At 46.0% G+C, this 13,461-nt stretch overlaps 1 protein-coding gene across 1 annotated transcript in view; it reads right to left on the bottom strand.

Moving 5' to 3' along the window:
* Positions 1 to 13,461, bottom strand: part of LOC144161746 (neprilysin-1-like) — a 51,838-nt gene that overhangs the window by 18,098 nt on the left and 20,279 nt on the right. The window contains exons 10-11 of the mRNA XM_077692351.1: positions 6,841 to 6,939; positions 399 to 476 (exon numbers count right to left, since the gene is read on the bottom strand). Coding sequence (XP_077548477.1) covers positions 399 to 476; positions 6,841 to 6,939 — 177 coding nt within the window. The remainder of the gene's footprint in view (positions 1 to 398; positions 477 to 6,840; positions 6,940 to 13,461) is intronic.

The raw sequence follows: 13,461 nt of genomic DNA, 5'->3' as shown, positions 1-13,461 counted from the left end.
TGTCGACTCTGCTACCTTTGTGGTCCAACGGTTGTCAGTTTTTGTCATTAAATGGCAAGCCCAAGTCCATTTATTTTTTTTATTTCAACTATGATTTCATATATTCGCGTTTGTTCCCTAATCTAGGAAGCTCATTTCTTGTCTGTAAGTGTTACTTTTATTATTATATTCGTTCCAGGACCCGTTTAGCGGACCTAAATTTTCTTTCCAATCGTTTAGTATGGCGACAAGGTTCAGCTCCATGTACTTGACGTTTTTACGTGCCTTAATTATTTATTTACAAATAGTCCGGTCCCATGACTGGGGCATTGCACGAGAAGGTGCAGAAAATTCGAATAAGAACACAAAAGCACAAAAATCAAACACAAACATAACGTTACCGGATGAGGAGTACTTACGTATTTGACAAACTCGTCAAGACAGGTGGAGTTCAGTAAACACTGTGGATAAGCGATTTTTCTCCGCATTTCCTGCAACTGGAAAAAGAAATGCCCTTCAATATCGTAAGACGACCAAAAATGTTTCTAGTAATTTAATTCAGCAGTGCGACTTTAATTCCCAATAAAACAAAATGCAGTGACCTTTTTTTGGGCATGTTAAAAATTTAAAATCCCTTCATAAAAATGGAAGCGTGTTAGCTCAGCTAACATTGGATATGCAAAGCAAAAGCTTGGCTTAGTCTGGTTGAGTGTTGGTTTCGCTTGGCTAAGCTTTGATGTAGCTGTATTGCGGACCCCGGCTCAAAGCTGTTTGGTCCCGTCCAACGCTCACAGGAGGAGGCCCGGCCTTGCTTTCATTCTCGGCAAACGCGCCGTTTCTCTTTCACGGCGAACGCGGCGCAAGATGAGTCACATCGCCCGAGACGTCCCAACGGCGCATGCGTGGGAGGCCGCCGGTTTGGTAGGCTGTCGATCAGCTGAGTGGCCTCTCCATCGCTTACAATGGGATCAGAACGAATTAAAATGGTGCCTTGGCGCAGCGCCGACAGCAAACCCGGCGAATCACGCGATGCGCTTCGAGGGGTGTGTCGCTGGAGGTGTGTCTCCGGTCAAAAGGTTAACTTGCACATCCTCCGCGAAACCACTGAACGAAAGTAGTAAAGCTTCGCTTTAAAAAAACTTCAGAGAAGTTTCGTCTAACGTTCGCTGAAAGTGCGTTAATCAGACCTTAATCGATAATCAGACCTAAATCGATAATCAGACCTTAAAATACCGAAATCGCAAACGAAGAACTAACTCCAGCCACGAGTTTTTGCTCACCAAGTAAAAGCACCGACGATCGGTTTAAATGTATACCGATACGTGGTTTATGAGGTAAAGTTGTACTATTGAACTGCTTCTTCGTGATCGATGTGCGTATTGTGTTATCAGGAACCGTTCCTTTTTCGCGATTTTCAGGTAATCGTTTCGACACACTGTTTCACGCATGCGCAGTGGGTCCAGATATTGGAGCTTTTTGGTCTACCAACCACTCTATGGGGAAATGCATTAGCTTTTCGACAGATCGCTATCGCTCCCACTGATAAAGCTTTCGCTTTAGCAAGTACCGCTCATGGAAAAGAAGAGCGTGATGCGAATGAGGCATGTGCAGAAGCAGACGAAAAAAGTGAGACCTGATTCCGCCAATTGTGTGGAATGGCGAAACTGGATTTGAACTGCTGTGAACTGGTTAAAAAGGTGCAGAGAAAATCGAACAGCCCCAATATTTCTTGTTCAGCTTGAAGGACTTTGAGGGTGACATCTTCGCCGGTGTCTTTCACGTCTAATCTCGTGCCCATTACCGGTTCCCTATTACCCCTTCATCCATCTCCTCCGCTCCCCACCCGTGCGCGCGTGCACGGTTCGTGTATCGTATTGAGCCCTATGGTCGCGGAACAAATGGTCCCGGAACAAATGGTCCCGGAACAAATGGTCCCGGAAATAATGGCCCCGGAACAAATGGTCCCGGAACAAATGGTCCCAACTTCAAACTAGGAAGAAATGATCCCACCACTACTGCTCCTATGCATGAGCGCCTGTACGAGGGAAGGAAGGGGGTCAATGTATTTATGTTTATATGATTGTATTTGTGCACAATGTATTTTGCATCCGTTGATATACAATATATTCGCTAAGGCTAAATTTACTTGATTGAAATGCGGTATACAAATTTTCTGTCGCACATGTACGTCCTCGCGTGCTTCCTTTGCACGCCTTTTTTTAAATGCAGAGCATTTCAGTAACTCACGATGTCACCCGCGTTGGCGTCCGTAGTCCGCACCGTCGTTGTCCCTACTATATAAAAAAAATTACAATCCGTCGCCAGGTTTCGATCCCTCGACCATGCGGGCGGGACGCAATGTACGCAACGCTCTACCCACTGCGCCACAAAGCCAACACAGAATAGAAGGCTACGGACACGCCTTATATCCTTGACTCATTCAAATTACTGCTGACGAGCGCTCTCTCGTCAGCAGTTGCCACAAGTGCAACAACATTAACGTAACTCAAACTACTTAACGTCGTGCGCCCCCGGAAATGCTCTGCATGTGATCGTGCCCCTGCGAGGGGGATGTTGACGCTACCTCTTGCAAAGAGCGAGTACAACCGCCGAGAACAAGGTCCCACGAGCGGCGTGCGCGCCATGGACTGATGGCGCCATCTGTCAGATGCGACGCGAACTACTATCAAGGCAGTGCGGAAAAACGAACGCGCGAAATTTTTTGTTATTCCGAATAGCAAGCAAACCAGTGGCAGACACTCCAATCAAAATCAGCGTGTACTGGGCAGCCCTAGGCCGGTGTTTGAAGCGAATACAATAACGGGCTACCATAATTTTGTTATTTAGTGGCTCCAAGTGCACTCGCTTCTATAGCATATTTATTTGCTTGAGATGGCGCTCATTGCCCTCTTTAGAAGAAATTGGCCATGGTGCTGACTGTAGCGACAGCCTGGCTTGACCAGTGGCTCAGCCGATGCTCGCGGTCAGACGTCCGCATGTCTGGAGACTGTGCCTGTCACCAACCTCGCTTACTAGCGGCGTCCCGCGACAGGTGCGGCTTCCTGGAACACGGCCGGACTAACAAACAATCTTGAACGGGAAGGGAGCGTGGGGTCTGGCTACGCCTGGAAATAGTTGGGGTGACTGTGAAAACTTCTGAGGGGGAGGGAGGGGGCAGAGAACTCACTACGCACGCACCCGTTAAGTGCTTCCTCACAAAAAACTAATGGCACTTCTTTCTGAGGCATGCCTCTACGTATTCTGCATATCACAGATAGAGCGGCATGTTTCCCACGTGGCTACTTTTTTCCCGTGTGTTTGCAAGCAGCACATTCATTGGCTATATAGTGACAAGGCAGATAATTGAAATACCGATATTTTGATAAACCAAAAAGTCCAAAACAGAAAAAAAAATGAAAACATTACAAAAATCCAACAACAGAAGAGAAAGAGAAGAAATAAATAAGAAGATTCGTCTTCAATGTATAAAAAACACGAAGACAGAAATAGAAAAGACAGGAGAAAAACGGCGGAAATAGGAATAAAAAATTCGCCAAATGGGCCACTAGCACTAAAATGCACGGTTGGCAGAAATACCGCGTTTGATCGTTATAATAGCGTAAATTGAGATAAACGTTTTTACTGAATCTGAAAAACAAAGAAACCAAAAATTAGAAAAAAAACACTAAAGAAATTATAAACTTCACTCCAGCAAGATACAACAAATTTGAGCAGAGAACCCACGTGGAGTTTTACAGAATCATTTTGCCTGAAGAGGTGCCTGGGACCATTTGTTCTGGGACCATTTGTTCCTACTTTCGAGTTGGGACCATTTGTTCCGGAGACCATAAGTTCCGGGACCATATGTTCCGGGACCATATGTTCCGGGGCCATTTGTTCCGGAACAATTTGTTCCTACACCCTGAGCCCTAGTGTTGCTTCAACCGTGTCGTGCCGTGCTGCCGTTATTTTTGTAGTTTTACGGCTACGCCCATGTCCACCCATGTGGTGTTACAATACAATCGTCTGCGTAGACTTATGCCCGACTCCCTGTCTCCAATACTCTAAAATGAACCTAACGGGGCCCACCCCTTCACAATGCCGTAAACATGATTAGATAAGGTTAATATATTATTGTCGACTCTTGAAACAATCAGCTGCCTCATATAAAAGACGCATTAACCCTTTCAGTCGTGATTTTTTTATTTCAAGCGAAACAATGTTTTGTGACTGTCTTCCTAAATTTGAGGGCCCCATGTTGAGCAGAGACATCAATTTTGCATACTTTCCTGAACCTTACGACTACATGAACCAAAAACCAAAAATCAGCGTCGTAGTGCACGTATCTAAAGATTTACAGGCTTGGGAAAAAAACTCGGACGGCCATTTTTGTCAGCCTCAATATCGTCATCTCGTCTTCACCGGAGCTTCTTCTTTGTAGCGTCCAGCTCCACTAAAACGAAAAAAAAAAAAAAACCAGTGATATCTATCGGAATAGGCATCACTGAAGAACAGTACCTCAGAAAACTTAGTTTTGGTTTCGTTCTCTATGCGCTAGAGGAATTTTTAGGTGATGTCGTCAATGGACGCCACCAGGGCCGAACTGGTGAAAAGGTGAATTCTATTAAAGACGTGCGCTGACACGGCCGCATTTCCATTGTGCTCGTCTTTAAAGGCCAACTGCACTGAAATTTCACCTCGACCAAATTTATTTTTAATTTGCAGTAAGTACCCAAAAATCAACTGGGGCAGGAATGGTAGCCCCGTGAAACGCCCCGTTAATCAGTCAGACGCATTTGAAAAAGCTCCGCCGCCGACCCCGCTGCAAATGCCGGCGGATCGCGTAAACAGCCATGACGCGCCTGTGACGTCCCAGCCGACCTGGGCTTCTTCCTCTGGCCAACCATGCAGCTGGAGAACCGGTCGAGCTCTGCTGCGCACGCTTCACCCACGTGCTGCCCCGTGCGCGCGTAGAGCTTCCACGCAGGCTTCCTCCCGGACTGCTGACCGTCCTGCCTCTCGCTGGATGGCTGCAACGTCACTGCAAAGGCCGCGCTCTCCACGGTTTCGGCTTCAAAATCGCCGATTTTCGCGGACCGCTTGTGGTGTCCACGCACGTATTTCAGCTGTTTTATTTTTTATGTTGCTTTCTTTTTCACCAGACTATACGTAAATAGGGTTTTCAAGAGGTCGAAATTTCGAGTGCAGTTGGCCTTTAAGGGATTTTGTTCACAACCGTCGTCACATAGATGGACCCGCCGGGAGTACAACTATACGTTAGAGTCACGGTGCGGTGGGAACAAAACAATGGAATAGATTGTCAGTACATTGAAATCCGCCGCGTTCCACTCCTGTCTTCTGCTATTCCTCGGTTTTTATAACCCTGTAGGCACTGATGCGACGAAGCGTAGTTGCCTTGTCGGGGAATAAGCGAGAATTCTTCAAGAGTTCCTGCCTCCAAAGCGACCTCCCACGGCCATTACCACGTACTTATTACAGTATCTACCATAGAAAAACTGCTGGTTGAAAAGAGGAACATCCGCCGCGCCACTCGTGCTCTACATCCACGCTGTGGAACTGACTTCCCCAGTTGTCTCGCTCGTTCGGAAGAGGTTTGTGGAGGCTTCGAGATGGGGTAGCGCTATCCCCAAGCTGTTGCTCACGCTTGGCCTGCCCGCTAACACGGGCTCTTTGAGGACACCTGCCCCTTCTGTGTGCTTTGCCGCGTCAGAAGCTGACGTTGAACACCTGTTGTGGACCTTCCCAGTTCTTAGAAACGCCCGAACACTACACCTCCGAGGCACAAGGCGCCATCCTGGAGACCAGCAGATCTTAAGCGTGGGATATGGGGGTCCAAGCGACGATCTATTGCTGTGTTTTCGCACGAAGCTTTCCTAAAGTGGCCATACAGACAAAATACAACTTTGGTTGATTCCAAAGAGTGCCCCGTTAGATTCATACTGACACCACTTTTATAGTAAACTTCGCTCAAATATGCTATATAAATATGAAAAAAGAGAATGGCCATGCGCCTCACTAGCTCATTTCCCTCACTAGAACACATGACGCTATGTGCACAGCCATAAGTTTGGCTGAGGCCGGCAAAAGCGAACGCAAGTTTATAGTCTGGGCTTATAAGCTTGGAGAACGAGTTACTTTTGCTTACGTTTAAAGCATATTCATTTTACACAAGTAAGGATGGTCGGGTGAGCAATTAAAGTTACGAAGGAACACGTAAACATCGAAGCAGTTAGTGTGCTACTTCGCCGGCTGACCTAGCCGTCGAACGCGTTTGACTTCTCTGATACAACACTGACCAACTGACATAAGTAGCATAATCCCTTACGTAAGTGACCATGTTTGTCTAGTCATAGCTTACGTTTTAGGAAACGATTAGTATGAAGTCAAATAAAAATACCGCAGCTATAGAAGTTCGGCCAGAAGTAAAGTGCGAACACTGGCGCTTCAGCCGTATTGCAGCGCCATCGGTGAAAGTGGACCAGAAATAAGATAACCAAACCGCCGTCTGTGAGGCGGTATCTGTAGTTTTAGGGCCCTGCTCTGGATACGTCATTGTCGACGTAACTACAACGCATGACTTAGCCGGAGAATTGAAATTTAGGCATAACATATTGAATTTCTCTGTGAATAAAGCATCGTTTGCTGCCGGACAAGCGCTGAGGACAAGGACACCATAAAACACTAAATCTTTCATATAAAACGAACTTGAATTTTGTCTGCATTGCCCTTTTGTGGCGGGGGAGATTGCAGCGCCCTCCGGCGACCTTCTATGTAGCCTAGACTGCTTGGCTGTACAAATAGCCGTGCACGTGGGCGTCATACCGTTGCTTTCTTTCGTACCTTTAAGTTTGCTTGATATCTTGTGTCGGCGTCCATCCACGTGCTCTTCTGGAGAGTTTCGTTGAAAGCGTCTTTGATCGCATCAATGATATCTTCAACCTGAAAATCAGTTTAGAGTTTTCAATTAAAGGCAATGCTTGCTTTCTAGCCGCGTTTGCGGGAATGATGCGTCGCCATCTCTGACGCTTCCTTTTTATTATCTGATAAAAAAGTCCGTCTAAGAGAACAAAAATTGAAATAAGAACTATATCGAAAAGACGTCTCATAGCTTGCTACTGGTGCATGGGCTAATAGCAATAGTCAGGTGCACGTCCCTCTGCTATTCTCCGTAGTTACAAATTGAAACCGTAAAACCAGGAACGCCACTTCACGCACTCCTGATAAACACTTCGAAACACTTTTATAAACAATGAGAATTTAGTGCGGGTACGCAATCACTCCTGCTTTAAAAAATGGCGCACAAAAATGGGCTTCTGTAGCATCAAGAGCACAAAACTTTTGTGAATGTATCAAATGTACTTAGGAAGTCCGCAATCTGTGACCTTAAAAGTCTGAACAGATGAACAAACAAAAAAGACATCAACGTAGCCACCTATGTTTTATTCTACCTGTTCATGTTTGTGTGGGTATTAAGCACTATGATCTTGATTTCTTTGTTCAAGCCACAGTAACAGCTTAATTTGTCGGCAATTTGTCAAGAATATGAGATATTTGATAGGTGATTCTCCACTTCCCGTAGTTAGTTCTTGTTTGGTGTATTCGGCGTTTCTATTGTCTGAAGCTGTTCTCGGCGTTTTCTTCCTGGTTATTGTGGTAAAACTTATTCTAAAACCACATTTGTAGTTATCTGAAACAGCATACCTTTTTTTTTGCCACTAAAACTGTATGTGTAATCACGAGAGAAACTGTTCGGAGGTATTGATATCTACTGTGAAATTCTTCACTTTTTCTACAGAATTCCAAGTTCATCAGTTTTGTATTCGGTAAAAAAAAACTGTGGTTGATCATTCATTCATACGAATCGGTAAAGCACGAAAGTGAAATGTGCTTTCGCGGGAACATTTGGATGTTTACCGTGGATCGATATGATCGATATGAACTTGCACATCGCTTTTCATATTTCGTCGGTATGGCACCGTTAGACGCATCAGCATTAGACACTGGATTACATGCGCCGGAGCATTGCGTAAATCCGATTGAAACCCCAGGCACTAGCAAACCGTGCGAACGAAACCGAACGGCTTATCAGTGAATCATTTGGTGAAGTCACGGTCTGCTACGGCAAAACGAGCATGATTTGTGTGTCGGCATTAGTCTTGTGGCTGTTCTCGGCGAGCGACTACCTGGTGGCAGGTCGCTTCGGCAAAGGTTCGACCACATTGGTCCTGCTCCGTTGCGTGTACGCCAGACGCTTGCGTTGCGACAAGCTCAGCTTGTGGATCGCGAGAGGTAGAGTTCGTGGCTCCGTTTGCAGAGTTCGGCGACGTGAGTTAGACGGCACCAACTATCGGCGTTCATTAGCGTCATGACGCAATACTTCGCGTCACCTCTCCTAGACGACAGCACGCACCATCTGACCGTATTTACTTGCGCAATGAACGCACGTTTTTCCCGTAAAACAGCAGCAAAGTTGGGGGTGCGTCTATTATGCGTGGTAATTTTAAGGAAGCTTTCTCGGAGCGACGAAAGAATTCCGACACGAAAAAAATAATGATGCATTCGATTACATACCTTTCGCAGTAAATATACGCGTACACAATTGGTCAAAAGGACAGCGTTTTTATTGAACTCCACTCGTCTTCGTTCGTCAAGGCGTCACTTCGTCAATTCCGAAATGCCTACCGGAAGCACGGTTCTCATACTCAACTGCGTACTCCAGAACCTTTAACTTGAAACTGGCCGTGTAACTGACATTTCAGCCCATCGCCGACTGGTAGGTGAAAGACGATCATAAAAGCAAGTAATAACTATACTATCACGAAAAAAAGTAGGGCTAGATGCTCAGCGGGTTGGTTAGAGTTCCTCTGTATATCTGTATAGAGGAACTCTATGATTGGCTTTCCCACAGCCCTGCGCCGCCTGTTTGTTCGTTTTTTCTCCGAGAGATGGCTCTAGGCTGCATGCTCCATCATCATCAGCTAGAGCGACTGAAGTGGAAAAGCTACGGTACGGCTGTTCGTGGGACTATAGTGCCTAGAATATACATTCCAGGCACTATAGTGGGACCCAACGTTTTTAGATTAGGTCAGTTTGCAAACTGCGCCTCGAGAGGCGGCACCATTTTGTCGCCATTCCGAGAGGTGGCGCTGGCGTTGCGTTGAGATCTAGTTTGGGGAGCGAGGCTCACCCCGGCCATGTGTTTTCGCTGTGGTGTCGGTGCTCGCCTGTTCATCACGTCTGTATTAACGTATTAGCTCTGTGCTGTCATCGTGCATACATATTTTAGTGGATCTCTGAAGTGTCGGTGCGGTTTGTTGACGTGCCGCGCGCCGGGCTGCCGTTCGGGGTATGCTTCGGAAGCGGCAAAGTCCGTGCAGCGGCATTTCTTCAAAGCGCCGAAGGGTCCTGACGGGTTGAAGGCTTGGGAAAGCGCGATTCCGCGGAAAAACTTCAAGGTTGCGCCATAAACATACGTCTGTGACATTCATTGCGCGCCTTCAGACATCGTCAACTCTTGCGAACACGTCGTGAACGGCCAAACTGTAAGGATACCGTAGGGCAGGTGGACTCGGAGGGACGGCGCGGCGCCCCGTATTTTCCCTGACATACCTGAGCATCTGTCGGCACCAAAGACGTCAAAGTCATGCCGAAAACCACCCAAATGGATGACAGTGGCTCCCACCTATGTTGCGTCCTGCCAAAATGATGGGCCTTTGCGCGATGAAACTGGCGTAAGTGGCGGTATGAGTGGTGTAGAAAGCGCCGAAGTCAGCACGTACGTTGGGAACTGAGCTGTGGTTCGCGGTTATGCAGAAATTCAGCAAATGTCCGACATTTCAATCGTAGAATGTGAAGGCTTCGCCTACCCAGGTTATCTTCTACAAGCTCGAAGATTCTGGGTGTGATTGAGAAGGCTGCAGTAGTCGGGCAAAACTTGTCGGTTGAAGTTAATTCAAGAGGTTTGCTTGTCCCGCCGTGTAGCTACAGCGATAAAAATGGGAATATTCACCCTCAGCTGACAAGGCGGAAGAATGTAGCATCATCCCTTTTATAGATCATCCCATTTGTTCCTAGATCAGCCCTTGAAACAAATGTTACCTGTGTCCAGACGTTTCATCCGCAACAACGGCTGTGAAAGGGTATGCAGTGTGTGTGGCACAACATTCCCGGTGCGGTCATATCAGATCCCTAGCCGGCGCGGTGGCTAAGGCGCCGTGCTGCTGGACGCAAGGACTCGGGTTCGATTCCCAGCCGCTATTCTGATAGAGGCGGAAACCGAAAACACCCGTGTGTTCGAGATTTCAGCGCATCTTAAAGATCCGCTACGTGGCCAAAATTAATCCGGAGCCCTCCGGCCACTACGGCGCGCCTCATCGCCTGTGAAGTGTCGGCGCGTTAAACCTCTTATAAATCAACCTGACTAGTCAAAACTGAGAAGTGTTGCCTATCTGTAGATTGCAAAAAGAAACGAGCAGGAAAAATCAACGCAGAAGATAGCATAAGCGATGGCTCAACGGAAAAACTACCAGGCTAAATGCTTTAAAAAATCGGCACATCAGGGCTACAAGAAGATAAATGAAGGCTAAATGCTTTAAAAAATCGGCATACCAGGGCTACAAGAAGATAAATGAAGGCTAAACGCTTTCAAAAATCGGCATATCAGGGCTACAAGAAGGTAAATGAAAGATTCTGTCACCCTAACAGATAGTCCATCAGATTTACAAACCAACAAAAAAGAATAGCAGTACGACAAACATACTGATCCGAGAAAAACGTTTATTTCTTTTAAGAAACGACATTTATACCTGTCACAGCAAGAAAAGACATTGGTTTAATAATTGGTTCAATTTTCTTTGTTAACAGCGAAGCTGTTTAACAAATCGTAATTTTTCGTGTCCGCACTTAAAATAGCAAGAATTTGCTGAGCGCACACGTCAGCACTTGGTTTCCAATCTGCTCACCTGATCAGTTTTGTTGGGGTTGTAAATATGTTGTTGCGAAAACGTGCCCACTGCATTTGCTTCCACAGCATAAATAAAAATTTCGAGGCGTCTTTTCTTGATTCCAAGTAGATGGCTTACTATTGTAGGCTTCCCCGCAGTTTCAGTAGCGTAAGACGCGTTCGGATATGCGTTAAACATTATTGAGCTATAAGAGATCCCGTACTGGGGGAAAATAAATATATGGAACGGGAAGCAGCCGAAGACAAGCGGACTGTGCAGTGTTTGTCTTGCCTTTTTTTTTCTTAAGTACAGCTTGTTTCTCGTCATAATGTCGATAAAAATGTAAAGCTCTTGTCACTAAAGCGTAAGAGTAGAGCGAAGTTGGATTTCGCATGTCAAAGACGAACATTAACGGTGTGCAGTGGTCGTTCACCGGCGCCTTTCCAAGCAAGGAGTAGCAGACGACGCGCCGGGACCGATCTCAACGCTACCGCAGCACCACCGCCTGGCCGGCGACAGATCCGGCCCGCGCCGCTGTGCTTGGAAGGCCGTGCTCTTTGCCAACTGACCTAATCTAAAAACGTTGGTGGGACCGCAGGGTTGAAATGTTGGGGGTGCGTTTATTACACGGGAAAAAACCTAATTTTGATGACTAAACTTGTGGGTGCGTTCATTATGCGTGTAAATACAGTGAATAGAAAAGTCAGAGGGAAGGACATAAGGCGCCTTTGTGCAGCCATGCGCGCCTGACTTCATGGACCCCGGTTGGCACCGCGCTTCTCGCCTCCCGTTGTGGCCAGAGTGACTGTAGGGTCGAGTCCTAGCGCCGCCGCCTAAAAGAAACTTTTTCTGGGGATATCATGACCGTGACGAATATGATGTCGGTGAGGTTTGTGTTCCCCGGCATTAACCACTTTCGTGTTACAAAAGAAGAATTTGAACAAACAAAAAGGTCATAAACCTCACCACTGAGCGCCAACAAAACAATGTAGTATACTCGTTTCCCCTCAAGATTAATTAGGGTATATTATCTTGAGGAACGACGTCAGAAAATTACTATAGTAATTTCCCGAAGTTGCAGCAAAATTATTGTTCCTAGAAAAACCCGGTGGTTGCTGTTCCATGCTTAGAATATTTACGAGTTGTTCAGTTTAAACACACCTGGAACCGTAATGGCATGAATTTTTCCTGTCTCTATCTGTCGATACCGTGTGCTTCGAATTTGACGTTTATGACAGTACACATTACATTTATGGGGCGAAAGATTATGCATATCGTTTTAAATGCAGAGCATTTCAGTAACACACGATGTCACCCGCGTTAACGTCCGTAGTCGTAGTCCGCACCCCTCCCCCTACACTACATAAAAAAAATACTATCTGGCGCCTGCTTTCGATCCCTCGACCCTGCGGGCGGAACGCAATGTACATGGTGCTCTACCCACTGCGCCACAAAGCCGACACAGAATGGGAGGCTACGAACGCGCCTTATATCCTTGACTCATTCAAACTACGTCAAGAAGCTGCTGATACAACGCATTCACTACCACCAACTCCCCAAACACTAAACGTTAACGCAATACACCCACCCCCTATGCGACGCATTTACTCGAGTCCCCCTCGCGGGGAGATGGGCCCAATTTTTTTTTTGAAGTGTTTAGCCGCATCCTATTTCTCCTTAGCCAAACTCAAACATTCGTTAGGCAGCTGTTTACGAGAGATTTAGGAGTATTTTAGTTTTTAGTAAAAAATATGTTTTCCCCACGTATATCTGCGGTTTGGGTAGGCCTGTAATGTCTTTTATATAAAACGAGAAACAACAATGGGCCCAGTATGAATGGCTGCGGAACGCGTTGCTTTAATTTCACTTGTGCTGAATATTTGTTGGTTATGCTAACCGGGCGGTATCGTTATTCAAGACAATTGTTTAGAAGCTTTATAGCGACAATAGGGTATATAGCTATAAAGCTTTTTTTGGGTGACGATGCTATGGTTTCCGTTTAATGTGTTTTTAAGTATTTGTCAGACGTTAGGTTTTTTAAGCTCATTTCCTATTATGGACAATCAACACTGGCCCTATACACCAGCCACCACCATTTCTTCAGCTAATTTTACTCTTGTTCTTATTCAGCGATTTTAGTGTCTACATCTTCACCCCACATACATGACCGCTGATCTGGCGCTCCTTGCCGCAGTTGGCCTTGCGCCTTAAAAATCCAACGATCATCATCATCAGTGTATGTTTTATCAGTGTAAAGGAACTGCCCGTTGAATTTATAAGCTAAAAACCCACAATCAAGTTAACAATAAATCTCCTGGCTACCATCTCAGGCATACAATACGGCACACTCCAAAAGTAGGAATGACCTATGGTGAGCAATCTTTCCTGTACCAGCAAAATGAAATATTAAATAAATTGGGAGAGAAACTAAACTTCGACGCCAGTGAACCCACGTTTCAAAAACAGGTCAAAGAAATTTTACTTAAGCAAAGCGCTTGTAATACTGATATATAATCGT

Source organism: Haemaphysalis longicornis, unplaced genomic scaffold, assembly GCF_048455015.1.
Source record: "Haemaphysalis longicornis isolate Haplotype H1 unplaced genomic scaffold, Haemaphysalis longicornis Haplotype H1 scaffold_12, whole genome shotgun sequence".
Taxonomy (NCBI): domain Eukaryota; kingdom Metazoa; phylum Arthropoda; class Arachnida; order Ixodida; family Ixodidae; genus Haemaphysalis; species Haemaphysalis longicornis.
Note: the sequence above shows the minus strand (reverse complement) of the source record. Positions and strands in the feature narration are given on the sequence as shown.